Genomic DNA, 19,657 nt, shown 5'->3' on the forward strand with positions numbered 1-19,657 from the left:
TCAGTTACCCCTTTTAAAATAATGAATTCATTGAAATTTCCTTATTTGTTTATTTACAAGACTATTCCAAAGGTGGCATTTTGCCTTTTTCAAAAAAAATTGTTTTTGAGTATAGCTGACACGGAATGTTACTTGAGTTTCAGGTGTACCTTCCACAGTTCTGTATGTCAGGCTCTGCTCAGCGCCAGTGTAGCTGCCATATGTCACCAAAGGTGGCATTTTGAATGGAAAGACTGGAAGCATCAGAAAGGCTTAAGCAAAGTTGCATTTATCTCAGATTTCTTCAGAACCTTTCTCGTAAGGTTGGGAGCTGATTCCTAAAAGGGGCATTAGCCATGAGACCCCTCACAGCAAGTTCTTCTCTACAACTTCCCGCCACTGGGTTTCAGCAAAACTCAGGTGCTACCCAGAAGAAAGGCCCACTGCTGCACGATGACTGTCTGTGCTCTTCAGTCATTAGCTCAGCTGACATTAGCCATCCACTGAAGGAACCCCCGTAAGTACAGCCATCAGCAGAGGCTGTCTATGCCGTGCACTGCTCCTTCTGATGTCATGATGCGAAAGCAGGGAGGCGGTAAACAGAAAGAATAAAAGCTGATCATAAGAGCTTATCTCTTAGATCTTCTTTTATTTGCTAAAAGGAAATCTTTCCTGTGAATGAGTACTTTGCCATTTGTCATTCTTCTGCTAATGTAGTCACCGTCAAGCACTCATGTTTGATCATCTCTCAGTCGGGTGACACATTTCTTCTGAATCTGCAAGGTTGTGGGCAGAGTCTGGACTGAGGGAACATGCCAAGGGAGAGGCTTCCCCTCATGGCAGTGCCTATCAGTCCAGATCCACAAAAAAGCACCCTGAACCCCTTGGACCACCCTGGGGGGCTGGCTGGTCATCAAGGGGTGGTATGGAATCTACACCTTATGGAAAAAGGACACAGGACAGCTCTAAATCTTGCAGGCTTGAAGACAGGTATTTTCAGGCTCCTTTATACTTGAGAAGTCGCATTTTTTAACCATCGTAATTAGTGATACTGAGCTTTTCTCATGTGCTTATTGGCCATTTGTGTATCTTCTCTGGAGAAATGTCTATTCAAGTCCTTTGCCTATTTTTAAATTGGGTTGTCTATTATTTTGATGTTGAATTGCAGGAGTTCTTTATATATTCTGGATATTAATCCCTTATCAGATATATGATTTGCAAATATTTTCTCCCATTCTGGGAGTTGCCTTTTCACTCTCTGGACAGTGTCCTTTGATAAACAACTTTTTAATTTTTGAATTCTAATCTATTTTTTTGTTGTTGTTGCCTGTGCTTTTGGTGTCATATCCAAGAAATCATTGCCAGGGCACCTGGGTGGCTCAGTCGGTTGAGCGTCTGCCTTCAGCTCAGGTCCTGCTCCCAGAAACCTGGGATCAGGCCCCACATCAGGCTCCCTGCTTGGTGGGGAATCTGCTTCTCACTCTCTTCCCGGCTTATGCTCTCTCTCTCTAAGTAAATAAAATCTTAAAAAAAAAAAAAGAAAGAAAGAAATCGTTGCCAAGCCCAATGAAGATTTCCCCATTGTTTTCTTTAAGAGTTTTATAGCTTTAGCTCTTGCATTTAGGTTTTTGGACCATGCTGAGTTAATTTTTTGTATATGGTATTAGATGATAAGGTTCTATGTCATTATTTTGCATGTGGACATCCAGTTTTCCCAATACCATTTTTGAAAACACTGTCCTTTCTCCTTGAATGGTCCTGGCATCCTTGTCAAAAATCACTTGATGATATAGGTGAGAGTTTATTTCTGGGCTCTCTATTATATTCCATTGGACTCTATGTCTGTCTTTATGCTAGCACCACACTCTTCTGTTACTGTAGCTTTGTAGTTAAGTTCTGAAATCAAGAAGTATGAGACTTTCAACTTTGCTTTTCCTTTTTGATGTTATTTTGGCTATAGTGAGGGGCACTATCTCCCTGGAGATGGCATATGCATTTTAGGATGGACTTTTATTTTTTTCTGCAAAAAGCCATCATTGGGATTTTCACAGGAATTACACTGAATCTGCAGATCGCTTTAGGTAGTATCGACATTTTAAGAATATCAAGTCTTCCAATCCATGAACATAAATGTCTTTCCATTTATTTGTGTCTAAATTCTTTTAGCAACATGTATAGTTTTCAGTGCACAAATCTTTCACCTCCTTGGTTAAGTTTCTTCCTAAGTATTTTATTCTTTTTGATGTTACTTGTAAATTGAACTGCTTTCTTTATTTCCTTTTCAGATTGTTCACTGTTAGTGTAAAAAATGCAACTGATTTTTGCATATTGATTTTTGTATCCATCTGTTTATTAGTTTATTAGTTCTAGCAGGTTTTCTATATATAAGATCATGTCATCTCTGAACAGAGATAATTTTAATTTTTCCTTCCTAATTGGAATGCCTTTTATTTCCTCTTCTTGTCGAGTTGCTCTGGCCAAAACTTCCAATAAATACTATGCTGAAATAAAAATGGTAAAAGCATGCATCCTTGACTTGCTCCTGATCTTTGAGGAAAAGTTTTCAGTCCTTCACCGTTGCGTATGTTAGCTGTGGGCTTTTCATAAATGGCCTTTTATTATGTTGAGGTAGTTCTCTTCTCTTCTAGTTTGTTAAATGTTTTTAATCATGACAAAGTATTGAATAATTTCAAATTCTTTCTCTGCATCAATGAGATGATCATTTAGTTTTTTCCCTTCATTCTACTAATGAATAGTAGATTGATTTTCATATATAGAACCATCCTTATATGAGAGAAATTAACCCATTTGGTCATAGTGTATAATTCTTTTTTTTTTTTAAGATTTTATTTATTTATTTGACAGAGAGACAGCCAGCTAGAGAGGGAACACAAGCAGGGGGAGTGGGAGAGGAAGAAGCAGGCTCCGAGGAAGAGCCTGACATGGGGCTCGATCCCAGAACTCCAGGATCACGCTCTGACCTGAAGGCAGACACTTAACGACTGAGCCACCCAGGAGCCCCCATAGTGTATAATTCTTTTAGTATGCTACTAAATTCAGTTTGCTAGTATTTCGTTGAGGATTTTTATATCAATATTCATAACAGATACTGGTTTTCTTTTACTGTTGTGTCTTTGTCTGGCTTGCAGGAAATGCTGGCCTCTCAGAATGAGTTTGAAAGTGTTCCCTCCTCTTCAGATTTTTTGGACGACGGGGAGCCTGGGTGGCTCAGTCATTAAGTGTCTGCCTTCAGCTGAGGGCCTGAACCCAGAGTCCTGGGACTGAGTCCCACATTGGGCTCCCTGCTCTGCTGGGAGCCTGCTTCTTCCTCTCCCACTCCCCCTGCTTGTGTTCCCTCTCGCGCTGGCTGTCTCTCTCTCTCTGTCAAATAAATAAATAAAATCTTTAAAAAAATTTTTTGGGGGAAGAATTTGAGAAGGATTTGATTAACTCTTCAAATGTTTGGTAGAATTCACACTGAAGGGGTCTAGGTTATTTTCTTTGTTGTGAGGTTTTTGAAAATTGATTTAATCTCCTTACTACTTATAGATCTATTCAGATTTTCTATTTCTTCATGAGTCAATCTTAGTAGGGTGTGTTTCTAGGAATCTGTCCATTTCAACTTGTTCATAGCACTTTTTTTTTTTTAAAGATTTTATTTATTTATTTGACAGAGAGAGAGACAGCCAGCGAGAGAGGGAACACAAGCAGGGGGAGTGGGAGAGGAAGAAGCAGGCTCCCAGCATTGAAGCCTGATGTGGGGCTCNAGAGAGAGAGACAGCCAGCTAGAGAGGGAACACAAGCAGGAGGAGTGGGAGAGGAAGAAGCAGGCTCCCAGCATTGAAGCCTGATGTGGGGCTTGATCCCAGGACCCTGGGGATCACGCCCTGAGCTGAAGGGAGACGCTTAAGGACTGAGCCACCCAGGCGCCCCATCATAGTACTCTCTCATAATCTTTTTTATTTCTGTATCTTTTGGATCTTTTTCCGTCCAAAGGATACAGCATTTATAGCACTAAGAGAGTAATATGTGGCCATGATTTACTGGGGCTCTCCTGTGACCTGCAGCTGAAGCCTGCTGTCTTGCATCCACGTGCACTGTGACCATGTATAAGGCCACTCCCATACCCCGAATCTTTGTTTTATGCTCTCAGTTCAACTCTCCTTTCCATATACAGAGAACCACAGGAAGCATATTTGAAGACTGGAAACAACCAGATTTCTGCGAGACTGTAACCTAATACTGTTTTTCAAACTGTGAGTTGCAGCCTCTTAGAGAACTGGAAAATCAATTTAAGTGGGTCACAACCAGCATTCCAAAAAACTGAAATGGAATAGATAATGACTGCGTACATTGTCTGTAAGTATTGTTTTGTGAAACTTCTGCCTTAGTTGTGTAAATGAGCATTGTGGATTATGATGTAAAATGTGTTTTTTACTGTTCTTCAGGGTCAAAAACAATCTGAAGGCCTCTGATCTAAGCAAATTATCCCTTATTTGATGGGAGAAAGGTGAGCCCGAAGAAGGTGTGCTTCTCACTGGAGGTGATAGCCAGTTTGTGGTAAAGAAAGGCTGTTGCTGGATATTTTGTCTTCTACCATTCAAGGGTACCTCCTAGCGAATGAATGTATTGTATGGCATCAAATATTTGGAACTCTATTTTCTCCCCATCTCAGGGTGAGAACTTCAAAGCACAGGTAAAACTCATCTTCGGATATTCAGCAACACCTTTACCATGTGGTAAAATATACTTTCTCTCATTTCTTCCTTTTCCTCACACAGCCTCTCACCATCCAAATGCTTTAGTATTACTGTCTTTCCACCCTAGATGGCAGTAATAGCTTAGATGCAAAGGCAAGACCTCTAGGTACGAGAGACTGTTTTCTCCAGCACTTCCCCCTTTATTCCTCTTCAGGAATCCACCATCGGACTTAGTCTCAACACTTAAAATGTCCTTCCCAACTCTACTCAATCTAGGGCACATCCCTTAAGAGAAAGACAAATCATCCAGGAGGATCTGTTGGGAAGAAAAGGGAATCCTGTACATTTCCAGAACAATACAATGGATCAGGGAAGTCTATAGGCTCTGAGGACCAAGCAGAAAAGGAGACACGAAGGTGCCTCTCTTGGGCTTCGTGCCAGGGGAGAGCGAGCAATTAGACCTGGAGACCGAAGAGCCTGGGAATTAGAAAGCTCAGGGCAACAGCGAACTGCGGAACTACATGCTATCAGCCCAGGCGGGCACAATCACCTTTGTGAGATTAAGCCCAGGGACGGGGCCAGTGCTTTTCCCAAGGTCATAGAGCTGGTAGGGGATTAACGCAGAACCGAAACCCAGCTACCTCCCTAGGTGTCTATTGATAGCCTCGGGGAGGCCACATAATTAGAATAATTTAGAGAACTTTCCCCAGAACAAATTTACGCCAATTTCTAAGGACTAATTAAAAATAAAACAGGCTTTACCATTAGATTTTTATTGCTATAGGGTCTAAAATATCACTAAAACTTGTCTATTAAAACTTTTCATCAATTTTACTTAAAAATCTGGTTTTAGCATGCTTTTGCCGTAATACAAAACGTACTCACTCAAATGGGTTTCCTAGGGGCCTACAGGTGCTCAGGACATTACTGGACTTGTCTTCAGCATCAGTTTACGTGAGCAGAGGGTGTTTTTTAATTGCAAAAGTAATATATGAACACATTCTTATCATAAAAGTTTTAACACACAAACCAGGCTCCCTTTGTCCACCTCCTCCCATCCCAGCTCCTTCCTAGAGGAAGCCATGGGTTTGCTGTGGGTTTTTCCTGACCTCTCTCCACAGCATCGGTTTGTAACTCAGACAACATCGGTCTTACTAATTGAGCCACACTTGGTTTTGCACCAAACTTGTATCATTTAGCCTGATCAGTCTCATCATTTGTTACAATTTAACTCTTAATGGATTTTGGCTGGTACCAAAAATCAAATCCATCCTCAGGGAACAAATTAGAAAAAGGAAGATTTGCCATCACTGAGATATTAAAAAAATATTTTTCCCTTGAAAAACTTCCCAAATACGACCCGCAAGCTCTGAAGGTAATTCCAAAACTGTCGTGAACATTGGCAACATCAGCGGAGGGACAATTTGCTCTACTCACATTGCTTTAAAGACGAATCTTGGCTATTAAAAAGGTCTTTCTGCTTTTGTTCAGACGACAATCTACTGCAGAACAGCTGTGTCCCAGCACCCTTGGCCAATTTTTGCTAGCAACTTCACCTCCTCACCTGAAGGGAGACATTCTCATTCTGAAGCTGCTAACATCATCTTTTTTTTTTTTTTAAAGATTTTATTTTATTTATGTGACAGAGAGACAGCCAGTGAGAGAGGGAACACAGCAGGGGAGTGGGAGAGGAAGAAGCAGGCTCCCAGCGGAGGAGCCCGATGTGGGACTCGATCCCCGAAAGCCAGGATTCACGCCCTGAGCTGAAGGCAGTCGCCTTAAAGACTGTGCCACCCAGGCGCCCCTTATCATCTTCTAATGCTTCAATCAGACATACCGAAGTGTAAAACCTTTTAAATGACCGGTCTGGAGGCTGGACTGCATCTTCACTCATTCAGAGAGAAACAGTTTGACAATAGGACACCGTGCTTGGAGTTTACAGTTAGGTGCTGACTGACCTGCGCCTTGCTGTCCCTGTGACATTAGGAAACGTAGTTTCAGAGGCTCATGAAATAATGAATTGTTATGGGACAAAGTAGACAACAAGTATCCCTGGTCTTACAGTGCAGCAAGAATCTGTCTCACCCACAGAGAAACCGTCCCTGGCCATCTTTCTTCTCAGTCCGATGCTAAATAAAGCCAGTGGCTCTCTTCTCTTTAGTCTGGAGTGTCAGAGACATGCCTATTATAACTACATCATCAAGCCCTTTAGTTCATTTTTTTTTTGCACCTTACTAAAATAGTTCATTTCTATCACTTTAGAAATGTTTTTCTAAATGCTTTTCTAAACCTAAGTAGAAATGAGAAAAGGCAGGTACACAGCAGTCCACCTCTAGCCACAGTGGGAATGAGCTGTGTGTGTGTGGTGACTCCGCCACTCCCCACACCCTTCACTGGGCCCAGGACACAGCTTGGGGGCTTCTCAAGCACCGTGAGTTCTGAGGCCAGCGTGGTACATTCCTGAGCTGCTCCTAGAGGAGTCCAGAACTGCCCATTCTCAGGCCACCCCCGCTCCCAAGCCCATGGCCATCTTTACTCTTTTGGCCACAGACACCAGCCGCAGAGAAGACAGCCCTGCTCTGAGGAATGGCAGGGGCCAGAATGGCCAGCCCCTCCAGCTGGACAAAGGAGACACTGGACTCCGCTGGCCCAGACATACTTGGTTGAACTCCTAATCTTGTAGGAATTTTCTTTACTTCTACAAGGAAGTTCTCTCCCATTTCCTTGGAAATCAGTGGCTCTTTTGGTCTATCTTTTGTTTTCACCCTTGTGATAGAGGCATGAGTGCAAAATGTATTTTCTCTAAAAACGACCGCCACTGTGCAAAGCAATATGGCAATGGCACCCTACCCACAACTGAGGGTTCCCCACAGAAAGATGGGACCACAGTCAAAAGGTGAGTACTAGTCCATTCAGAGTGGCAGCTGCTTCCTGGCCCCATCTTGGGGCTACCAGGCAAGAATGGAGGCCAGCGTGGCCTGATATGCTGACTTTTCAAGAGAAGATGTAAATTCCCGTTTTTATGTGAAATCTCCCAATTTTTACAGTTCAATCACGTTTTGTCAAAACACCCTGTGGGGCAAACCATACACACTGGCCACACCTTAGGCCAAGTCTGTGACATCAGTAGGGAGGAACTTTGGGTGTGGACTTCCCCCACCCCGGGACACTTTGGATCTCTAGAACCCACATCTCTGTACTGACACAGCTGGTGGCTGCAGTCATGTCCTCCTTCCCAACAGCTGGGAGGCAAAACAAATGGCGTTCTTCCCAAACATCCCACCTGCATTTCCCCATAAAGCCGGCATAGCACAGGGGGTGTGGCTCCATCTCCACAGGGAGGCCAAGGCACCCGTATTTTCACAAGTGATTTAATCCCTGCAGTACTTAGTAATGAAGAAATGCTTGACATGACTCCTTCTGTTAATTTTTTAATTGAAATTGCTGTTTTTATAGGTCAAAATGGCTGAATATCTATAATTTCATATAGTTCAAACTAAAATGTTTCTGTCCCTCTGCTGTTCCTCAGTAAGTGGCTGGCCACTCTGACCTCGCCACTGTCCACTGTCCACTGCACCCTGGGCTGTCCAGGTGGGTTCGCTACAGGCTGTCAGAAAAGTCTGCTCATGCCCCCATTACCCCCCACCGGCTCTAGTGAGAGAGGCTCCAGTGACATGTGCAAGCATCTCTCAGGGCCGTGTCTGGAATATTTATGCCCCTTTATTGTTTTCCTATTACTTGGCAGTCTAAGGTAATGGAAAGAAATCTAGACAGTCTCAAAGTCCTGAAATCACATAAACCCAAGCTCTAAAAAATAAGCTGAGGCTACCTCAGGAAGAATACATACAGGTTTATGTCATAAAGCCACTCACTGCTCTTTGCCATTAGTTAAGCATTTACTTTCCTTGTAATTTAAGCCTAGGTTGCTATTTTTCATTTTCATCCAGAAATGGCTGCTTCCACCAAATTCATGGCCAGTACTGTCCAGTCCCTGGGCTCCCATGGAATGGTGTCTCAGAGATACTGTGGTGAAGGCTGACTGGCCGGGGACAATGCAGATTCCCACCCATTCCTTCCTTGGCCAGAGGGAGCTGGCGTAGAAAGCATGTGCTTCCAAAAGACACTGTTAGAATTGGGGAGGGAGTCCCCGGGAGGGGGTGCCATGTGAGGAAGAAGGCGTGTGCTGCAGTCATGGAGGAAGGTATCTTTGACTTTAAAAAGCAAACCTCCCGGAATCAGGGTGAGCCTGACACTTGGCCCAAAGGGGCAACTGGTCCAACCAACCATTTTCTATTTTCTCTCCCTGAGAACCAGGGATATTCACAGCTATTAAGGTTCTATCTTATTAACCTTAGTTCTGCTTTTCCTTTTGGTCAAAGTGGAAAGCCCATCAGTGAGGAGAGGGGCAGCTCACACCAGGGCAGCGACATTTCCTCAGTCAAAGCAGAACAGCAACACGTTCAACCTCTTCCTTGAAAATAAAACCCAACTACTGTCTCACCTGCTGAGATCGGGGGGTCTCCACTTCGGCGCTACTGACATTCAGAGTCAGATCGTTTTTTGTCCTGGGGGCTGCCCTGTGCATCACTGGATGTTTAGAGCACCCCTACAGCATTCCCCAAGTTGTGACAACCAAAACTGTCTCCCAACATTGTCAAACGTCCCCTAGGGGGCAAAATCACCCCAGCTGGGAATCATGACTGTAAATTAATCAATTGCTCTCCTAGTACTTTACTAAGGGAAGCAGCATTTCCTGAAAGGCGTTAGGGAGGAGAGCCAGGCAAAAAGGAGGCAAGAAGTCTGGTTGGGGGCACACTCCTGGGTAGCCAGGAACACTGTAAGTGGCACACAGTGCTGGCTGTATTTGTATTTGTGTCTAGAAGAGAAGTAATGTTTCTTTCTCACCTTCTCTCTTCCCTCTTTGGACTAGACACAGGTCAGTAGTCCTAGTCATGAAATGGAACTACAGTCTGGGCCTGAACTGTCTCTCATCACTGTATAATAATACATCTTGAGTTTGTGAAATGCTAGACAGAGCCTATGGCTAAGCTGTACAATATCCCCATTCCCATTTTATTGAGAAGGAAAACTCAAGCTTTGAGAAGCAACAGCACTCAGAACTCGGTCACGTAAAGAAAACAAAAAAATAGTATAGTAGCAACAAAGGAATTAAACCCTAAGTTGTGTGCAGCCTGCATCTCAGAACCAGGGTCCAGCTCTCAGCGCTAAAACTTTCAGACACTTATTAACAAAATTAGGCACACGGTGTGATCAAGACCTCTGTGGACACTATCACTAGATATCGATGACCTTCATTTGCTGTGTAGCCCTGAAGGGACACCCAAAAATTATTAATTACCTTCTCAATTTCAAGAAATGGAAGCTGTGCTGCCCAGTAACCCCTGGAGCAGGGCAGACACAGGCGAGCCAACGCCCCCCCCCCCGCCGAAGATGGCTCCACACAAACCCATTCCCAAATGAAACAGAAGACACATTCTCAGTAAAAACAAACTTAAATTCTCACTTTTCTGCCTTTGTAAAATTGGTATCCTGCTGGTAAGAGTGTGACTGTGTGTGTGTGTACGTGTCCCATCCCCTGACTGGGTCACGGAGCTCCCGGTCTGGGGAGCAGACCCATGGGCAGGCGCTTCGGCCACAACGGACAGGGGCGGTGACAGCAGACATGGCCAGGTCTGCACTGAGGAGTGGAAGAAGGAACCACCTCATCAATGCGAGGAGAGTCATGTAGAAGCAAGGTGATCCCCAAATCAAATCTGAGGGGAACACAGAAGTAGGTGGGGACCCAGGCCAAACACAAGAAAGCAGTCTGAGTCCATGCGTGCAGTGACTCCAGATCCCCTGGGGATGAGAGCAGAAGGCCTAAGGCAGGGAACTTGGCTAAATTCATGGCAGGTACTTCATGGAAACGTGAGAGCTGCCTATGGTGTTCCCTCTTTCCCCCAAGGCTGGGGGTTTACAGTCTTTGCATTAAGGCTTAGGCAAAGCAGTGATGGCCCATCCTTTTGCAGTTCTGAAACTGTTGCTACGAATATGATTTTCTCTCTGTCCTCTCTCTTAAATTCAGGGGAATTACATGTATTCTGTGTTCAGAACTCTGGAAGAATTAGTTCCCTCCTTTAGGTAACAGAACTGTCCTTATACAACAGTGGGGAATCCATAGGCACCAAGACACCAGTGTTCAGTGAGTCTGGACCACTGGGGTGCCAGACTGCTGGGATGACAACGAGCCTGGGGCCCACAGGGAAACTGTTGGTGTGATGAAAATCATGTTCACAGTGCTGGAGGAAGCTCATGTGGCCAACTGGGGACCCGGAGAGACAAAGGTAGGGGACTGCAGAGGACAGGGAAAGCAAAAGGGAGAGAGCGGTTCTTTCTCAGGACTGCTCCCAGCAGCCCCATCCCTTCCCTCTCCCCACCCCCTGCCTGCCACAGACACAGAACACCCAGCAAACCTTAGTTCCACCCATGTAGACGGCAGAGCTAATGGGTCACTGAGCAATCTGCAGCCCTGATGAAGTGTGACCCAGTCCTCCCTAGGGGTCCAAGGGCCTGGGCCCAGTAGCCGCTCCACCATACCTTCCAGGACAGCTGCACCCCTACACCTAGGACGGCCTCCCTGAGCCAATGATCAGCTCTCCCTGGTCCTGACACACGCTCTGAGGGGCTAAGTATCACAAGAGGATTCTGCCTCTTTTGCCTACCACCAAAACCCATAATTTGTAATTGCCTAAACTCATATTCCCAAGCCTCTCGCTGAAGGCGACCAGCATCACATTGTAGAGGTAGCTCAGAACAGAAAATGCCAGTGGCCTGTGGTCTTCTAGGCACAGGTCGTAGAACAGTTTAACTGAAAACATATTTTATTTTTCAGAGGAGTGTGATCAAGGGCAAGAAGTAGCTAGAAACCCTAAAAACAACCACCTGAAGAGCCTTACTATGGGCTGTTTTGTGAGTCCCCTACACAGCCCAGCCCACCCTGATCCCCCTGAGGAGGCCCCGAGCTCTTGCTATCACCCCACTGCCCTTCTAGCTCGCCCACACCCACCGTGCTGCCGAGCCGCCGCAGCATCTTATGGATGCCGGTGGTGCCGCCCAAGTGCATCCCTGATCGCTGGAACACCTCCAGGGCCACTTTTAAAGACAATCTGCATGTAACAGCATGAGGCCAGACAAAAAGGAGCACCTACTGTCGGATTCTTTTGTTAAAAACACTGTTCAAAAGCAACCGCAAGTAATCTGTGCTGACAGCAGTCCAGGCAGTGGTGACCTTGTAGGCGGCATGCCTAGAAGTGGGACCCGAGTGGGCTTCTAGGGGCTGGTCATGTCTCTTCTGATTGGGTAGTGGTCACACAGGTGTCTTTGGCTTGTGAGAACTCGCTGAATTGAACGCTCGTTATGCATAAGCTTTTCTTAAAGTATAGGAACCTTCGATAGAGTCTTCCATACCTATGGACCACAGTGGGCTGACTCAAGAGGCTGTCCTGCTTTGTGGCCCTTGCTGGCACCCAGCCTCACTTTTGGAGCCCGAGACAGAGGCCTGGGCAGCACCGAGAGGCTCAGGCCCACACTTACCGGCTGCAGCCCGTCCTCCTGCCTTCTGCTCTGATTTGGGCGGTTGATGAAGGACCGTGTGGAGACTTTGTAGTGATTCAGCAGGCAGACGATGACCACGACCATCACCGTGACCACCACAACGATAATGACGATCTGGGCAAACTCCAGCTCCGCTGTGACAGAAAGGGAAAGCCTGTTAGCCACATCCCCCTTTGTCCCATCACCCAGTTCTCTGAGCAACACAACCGCTAGGCACTGAGGGCTTCTTGCAAGCACTTGGTCCTCGAGGACTTCAAGAAGGAGAAACTATTCTTCCCCAGGTCTGCTGCCCAAGGCCATTGCCAGACTCGACAGTTGAATAACATCAACCCAGGTATGGGCCTCTTCCCAATAGACCTCTGGTGGTCAGCCCACGCGTGGTGCTCAGACAGACCTTGTCTTTGCAAATTGTATAATGAGGAGGGCCTTAGGAGGATGCATTCTGTTGGCTCTGCAAGACCTCTAGAGGTGCTGTGCTGTGACTGACCCACTCACACACGGAACTTGAAGTCCTAGCCCAGTGTGCATGCCATAGGCTGGCTGCTGCGCAGGCTACCCCTTCCCATGGGCGGGCAGGCCCTGGAGGGCTGCTGCCTCTTGGGGTACGAAGAGCTCCAACATCTGAACTCTGTTCCTGCCAGACGCCCCCGCCCCCAGGGGAGGTAAGAAAGTATTGCGAAATTGAAGCTGCCCACCCAGTGTAATCTCTCCAGGAATGTTAGACCCATCTTTATAGTTGAGTCACATTTTCCAAACCACATCCACACAGGATCCATACCATACACCAAAGGGAAAATCTGTTGATAAAAAGCTCCAACTTCCTTTACGCAGGGCCGTGCCTTTGGAAGTAATTTAGAAAACCCATTTGCACTGTCTCCAACCCTGCAGACACCATATTTTATGAGCAGTCAGGAAGTACATTCCTGACACTGCCATTCCAAAGGATTTCCTAACTGCCATTCACACAGGTGTCACACTCCAGTGCAGCGCCGCGGAGCTGGCAATTACAGGTGGGTGCTTCAAGCCCTTCAGTTTTGCAGGGAGGAAACAGAGGCTCACTGCTCAAGGTCAACCCTAGAACTCACATTTCCTGCTTTCTGACTTACAGCTCATGGCTTTGCTGAATGTTGCCCACCAGTTTCCTCAGTCTCTCCCCACCGCGAAAGGAAGTGTGCAGGGGTGTCAGCTTAAACAGTGAGAGGCCCTGAGAGATGGTGAGGAAGACAGCACACAACTTTGTTGTGAGGTAGGGAAGTATGGGGTTTAATGAAGAGGAAGAGAAAGGGGAGAGCTCTGTTGATTGTGTCCCTGCCTGGAACCTGCAACACACACATGCATACACCCGCAAATACACACCTGCATGCACACACATGTGTACAGCAACACACACATACACACATGGGCACAGTGCATTCATACACACATATACGCACATGTATGCATGTGTTTGTGTAAATAACACATATACGTGGATATACACACGTACAAGGGGTGCACATGCAGAGTGCACGTGCACACACACACACACACCCTCTTGCTATAGAATCCAGGCTGATGGCCAGTGGAAAGAAGGTGTTATCTCTCAGTGTAGGGGCTCACATTTGGGATAATACAGGAAGGTACTAGGTAGCACCCTCTCTCCAATGTCTGCACCTGTGAGCCCCCACCATCCATACCCTGGAAACAGAGGGGCTAGAGCTGGCATGGGAGTAAACAGAGCGTGTTCCATGTCCAGTCCTGTGACACTGCCCTCCACCCTTGCCCACACATACCCAAGGGACAAAGATGTACAAATGTGCTTGCTGGACTGGGCTGGACTGTACTGGGCATGGGGCCTACAGCGGGACTGGCCCAGATGTGCACCCTGGAGAATGGAGAGCTGAGTGTGAGGGAACTGAACTGCTGAGCCGGTGTGGTGAGTAGTTGAGACCAGGTGGGTTTGCCAGGCACAGCCCTAGTGGGCGGTGAAAGGCCCACGGAGGAGGCTCAGGAAAAAACGCCTTGAGCAGCTCTAGAAGCTGGCAGTCTGCAAAACCCGGTACTGTGCTCCCCACCTCATCCCCACCCGGCATGGCTGTCGTCGTTCTGGACACACCCCGAGGCCTAACGGCTGATCAGCAGGTTAAATCACGAACTGGAATTGACAAATGTTTCTTTTCTCTGAAAAGCTTCATTGGGGGGGTGCCTGGGTGGCTCAGTTGGTTTGGCTTCTGCCTTTGGCTCATCAGGTCACGATCCCAGGGTCCTGGGATCCAGCCCTGCATCAGGCTCCCTGCTCAGCGGGGAGCCTGCTTCTCCCTCTGCCTGCCGCTCCCCCTGCTGTGTTCTCTCTCTCTCTCTGACAAATAAAATCTTAAAAAAAAAAAAAAAAAAGCTTCATTGCTCTATGGACATGGAAAGAGAGGAAAATGATGATTACAGTGAGGGGTTCTGCACAAAGTCTTCGTGGGTTAATTCTTCACCTGGAGGATGTCTTTCTATGTCATCCTTTCCTGTATAGAGAAAGCTATGCAGATAACCATTTACAGCAACACAGTCAAATTATATTTTCCATAATTCTACAGGCATTTGGGGGATATGTGTGTTTCCTTTGAGAAGGATTTTTATTATAAAAATAATGAAGACTTCCTTAAAATGTAAACAATACAGAAGGAAATAGTATACAATGTAAAATTCTCCTCTGGAGGCCTGCAGCACTCCTGACCCCACCCAACCCCAGGCCGTCCTGGGGCACAGCACAGCCCCCCCGCTGTGTGTATTTGTGCATTTGCCTACTGAATAGGGCTTTCTTCTTTAATGAGTGGAATCATTGTACAAATACATTGTTCTGCTTTTTTTCGCTTCATATACCACAGACATTTTAAAACAATAATATTTAAAAACCAACCTCATTCTTAATGGTGGCTGTCTATTCCAGAATACTCACATACTGGAATTTATATTCTCCAAGTGATAAATGTTTGGGTATTTTTTTTTCCTTTTTTTCTATTATGATCAAAAGATTGTGTGTGCATGTGTACGTATGTGTGTGAATATGACTGTTGACCCACATTTTGAGTATCCCTTCAGGACAGATTCCTAAAATTGAAATTTCTGGGTCAAGGACAAACCTTTTTAAATGCTGATGGCTACTGACACTCTGCCTTAGGAAAGGGCTCTTGCCCCACGTGCTCATCAACACTGAATACTCACCCTCTTCACTTGCACTAATCTGATGGGCAAAAATATATATCTTGTTTTAATTTGTATTTCCCCAATTACTAGTAATTTTAGATCCTCCCCTATGGCTGTTGGCAATTTGTATTTTTTTTTCGTAATCATATTAACTTATTTGTAATTTTCTCATTTATTGGTAAGCAGCCTTTACGTATTATGACCACAAAGCTTTGTCCATTACATGTGTTGCAAGTATTTTCTCCTAGTCTGTCACTAACTTTGCTGTGAGTTTCTCTATAGAAGAGATGAATAATTTTTATGTCATGAAATACTGTTTTTTTTTCTTTTATGGCTTCTAAGCTTCCTGTTTGATAGGAACGTCTTCTCCAATATTCTAAAAACATTTTTTCTAAGATTTTTATGCATTGCATTTTTATGTTTAGATCTTTATTCACTCTGGATTTGATTTCTTTTGGTCTGAGACAGCACATAGAACATATTATATCATCTGAAAGGCATGAATCTTCTGATCTAACATTATGTTAAAAAGTTCATTGCAAGCAAGAGTAAGAAAGATCTCAGTTGTAGGAAACAGTGTATGGAGCCTTTCTTTTAAAGAAAGTCTTTATGGAGTCTTTCTTTTAAAATTCATCAAATTTCTTATCAATGTGTAGTGGGCCCTAAGCTGGCCCTGCTGACCCTGGAAAGCCCATCCCCCCCGCCCCCCCCCACTACACGTCCAAACTTGCTGCACTTCCTCCCTGGGCTCCACGCTCCTGCTTTGCATACACTAACAGCTCTCCAGTGCTTTGCTCTCATGACCCCTCTATACTCTTAAAAAATACTGGTAAACCCCAAAAGAGCTTTATTTGTATGGATGACATCTGCTGATATTTGCCATATTTACAATTAACACTGAAAAATTAAAAAATTCATTCGCTAAAAAATAAACTCATGTCAACATATATAGCAATTATATACACTATTTTTCAAAACAAAAATTTAGTGATAAGAGTGGCATTGCTTTACCCTTCTGCATATGTCTTAATGATACATGCCTTAATAAAAGACAGCTGGATTCTCCCCCTCCTTCACCTTCATCTGTTGTGACATGTTTGTTTGGTTAAAGGTAGATGAAGGAGATCTGGCCTTACGGACCACTGGAGACTGGGGTCTTGGAGACCCCCAGAGATCGCTGAGCCACAGTTGGAGAAATGGTGGTCTAGACTGATCGACAGCAGGCACTTTAGTACAAACACTGATGGCCTAGATTTCTTGGGGATACTTCTGATGCCAGGATTTGAGATGTGGTCAGAACAGCTCCTGGGCCACTGTCCTGAGTTTTCATGCACAAGTACAACCACAGCAGGTGCACCTATGGAACACAGCACACGCAGAGACCCCCCGGGGGGAGGGTTGGTTCATGGGCATTCAAATAGTGCAGAACTCGCCTGGGGCAGGGCAAGGGCACAGGCTGGCAGGAACTGGGTTCCCAGGGTGCCACTCACTAAGGCAAACAGCCCAGCATTGTAGCCCAGCTCGCCAATCTGGGTGAAAGAAGCCCAATCAAAGCTTCAGCTACTACAGCCCACGGGCCAGCACGAGAGGCAGCTCTTCCTGCAGGGACTGGCCTGGGTCCCAAAGGCCACTGTCCTAACAACCAAGTCCTAGTCAGACACAGGAGCAAGACTAAGCACGGCAGCAGCTAGTCAGCCCCCGCTGTAGTCCAGGGTCACCTGTGGTGCTTCTTGAAGCCTGAGGTGAAGCCCCTGGGGACGGAGCCTCGGTAGGATGGCAGAGCCCCAGTCAAATGCTTCCCTTTGAACTCTGGGCAAAATACACAGTCAATAAAAACAGACTAACAACAGGGAAGTATGAAGGTTCTCCTCTCTTTGGGGCTATAAATACTTCTCCAAGAGGGGTCCAGAGAATTCTCAGAGTGAAAATTGGAGTAAACAGAGTGAGTTTTCTTGGGGACAAGCATGACGACGTCCAGACTCGAGACCTCTGCTCCTGATAACTTCTCCCTTCAAGACAAGGGAGTATGTGAGCAGCTCCCCCCATACTTGTCCTCCCATGCCCTCTTGTACTTTACACAGGAAAATTCTACTAAAACATGTGTCATAAAAGGCAAATTAAGTAAAGACTACACCACTATAGGATATCAACAGCCTGGACATGGTAGATGGGAGACCCAGTCCCTCTTCTCTGTCTCCATACATTGTGTAATAATGGTAAAACAAAACAAACCTTGCTTTCTCACTTCCGGATACGAATATCAGATGAAATTCAGCACACCTGCTCTTCAAGGTGTCCTGTTTCAAGATTGCGGTACTCCTGATCTCAACCACAGAGCTTTTTGGGGCTTCTGGGGACCTTACCCAGCAGTTTCCTGTGCTGCACAATCAGGGCTCATGCAGGCTGAACTGCTTCACTTCTTGCTGGAACCACCATCCCTTGAAGGTAGCAGTTCCTGGCCACATGCTTTCTCACACATATGTGCATGTGGTGTATGGGTACTCGTGCACCCACACACACACCCTCCTGCTTTACACATCATTGATTCCTCTTCACTGTGCTCCAAGCCTGGGAGGCCCGAGGAGCAAAGGCTGTATACACAGAGCAGCAGAAGGTATGGTGAGGCCTCTCACCCCACCTGTAGGAGACTCCTTCGACAGGCCCTGAAGAGGTGTATTCTTCACAGAGATGCACGCATGCTAGCGCTTCCTGAATTAAGGTGGCATCCAATCCTGTGTCTAGGAACAACCATCTGTGCACAGAAGTGAGGCAGATGCCAGCTGAGAACTGGCACTGCACTGGGACCTTGCGGCTTCTCCCTCTCTCACCCTGCTTTGCCCACATCTGGCCTTACAAGATGCTCTTATGATAGAGGAGAGGCAATGTGCAATGGTGCGCAAAAAGGAAAAATGCCTGTGATTTTGGTTTTAGGAATGGGGTGGAAAGAAGAGGCTAAGGAGAGAATGAATTCTGGAAGAACAATTAAAAACAAAGATTAAAAAAAAATCTAAAGGAATAGTAGAGTTCTGAGAAAATAACAGGATATTTTAGGGTTCCCAAAATTTCATGTGCCCAGTTTGGACCCTGAACACAGGCCACTGGTCAGTTTTCCTTGATTCCAGTGGATACTGACATCCATTCCAGTGGACACTGGCAAAAGGCAATCTATGCAAAAAAATAATTTTAGGCCAAAGTCGAATTTTCACACTCCCCCTCCTTTCATGGGGCCCTAGTTCACAACGTTATAATGGATGAGTCACCGCAATCCAAACACCAGAAGTTTTATAATAAATTTTGCCTAAAACTTACTGGAAGGCATCATAGCACCTTATTTTATTACTATAAAACAGTGACAGTCATGATGATGATGATGGCATCTCTCTATTTTTATAGAAATATCCTCAAGGAACACCAGGCTGTGCAGTGGAGAATTGAAAGAACAGAGGAAATTGCGTGAGGCCTGTTGGTCTATTCTCTGGTTCAATGAGGAGCTGAACTGACTCATACTAGAGGCATGAGTGTCTGCACTATTTTTAAAAGAACTCTGGGGAAGCGTGGTTCTACCACCTTGGGTTCCTAATATAACACACATTTCTATTTGTGGGATGGTTAACACCATCTTCCACTTGGTCTTTCCTCCACTAATATATCACCCTTCACAGGAGTCCTGTTTTCTAAATGTTTAATTTTAAAGCTCCAGGTGTGTAATTTATGCCCTTACAGACCCTATAAATGGGGTGGGGGGGGCAAAGTCTGAGCCTCTCATCAGCCCCCTCCTTTCACCCAGCCAAGGAAATATCTTGGCAGCCAGCATTCAGAAAAGTTGCCATGTGGAATACTGTGATGTCACTGAAAGGACTGAATGGTTTCCACAAATCCCTACACACCACTGCAAATGGCTCTCTCCCACCTTACCCAATGACAGCACTCCACTTTGCTCCCCCAAGTGCTATAGTCTATTGGGAATACCGAGACTGTGGCTGCTGCCACACAGGCTTACTCTGGGCAGCCCCTCTCTCCCAGGGAGCTTTCCTAGGTCTCCGCCATGGTCCCAGCACAGCGAATGAGTATCTGCACTTCCTTCCTCTCTGTCATCCTGGGCAGAGTAGGTGTGGTGAGAAGAGGACAGCCTCGGAGGGTGTCTTACTCTTTATTTATGGCTCTGTGACACTTTTAAAGTCCTGAATGTT

At 45.7% G+C, this 19,657-nt stretch overlaps 1 protein-coding gene across 12 annotated transcripts in view; it reads right to left on the reverse strand.

The window, feature by feature from the left end:
* Positions 1-19,657, reverse strand: part of LDLRAD4 (low density lipoprotein receptor class A domain containing 4) — a 446,262-nt gene that overhangs the window by 11,496 nt on the left and 415,109 nt on the right. For all 12 annotated transcript variants that reach the window (XM_034641971.1, XM_034641964.1, XM_034641965.1 and 9 more), the window contains one exon: positions 12,273-12,427. In XM_034641971.1, coding sequence (XP_034497862.1) covers positions 12,273-12,377 — 105 coding nt within the window. In that variant the 5' untranslated portion in view covers positions 12,378-12,427. The remainder of the gene's footprint in view (positions 1-12,272; positions 12,428-19,657) is intronic.

The sequence above is a fragment of the Ailuropoda melanoleuca genome, chromosome 14 (assembly GCF_002007445.2).
Source record: "Ailuropoda melanoleuca isolate Jingjing chromosome 14, ASM200744v2, whole genome shotgun sequence".
NCBI classification, from domain to species: domain Eukaryota; kingdom Metazoa; phylum Chordata; class Mammalia; order Carnivora; family Ursidae; genus Ailuropoda; species Ailuropoda melanoleuca.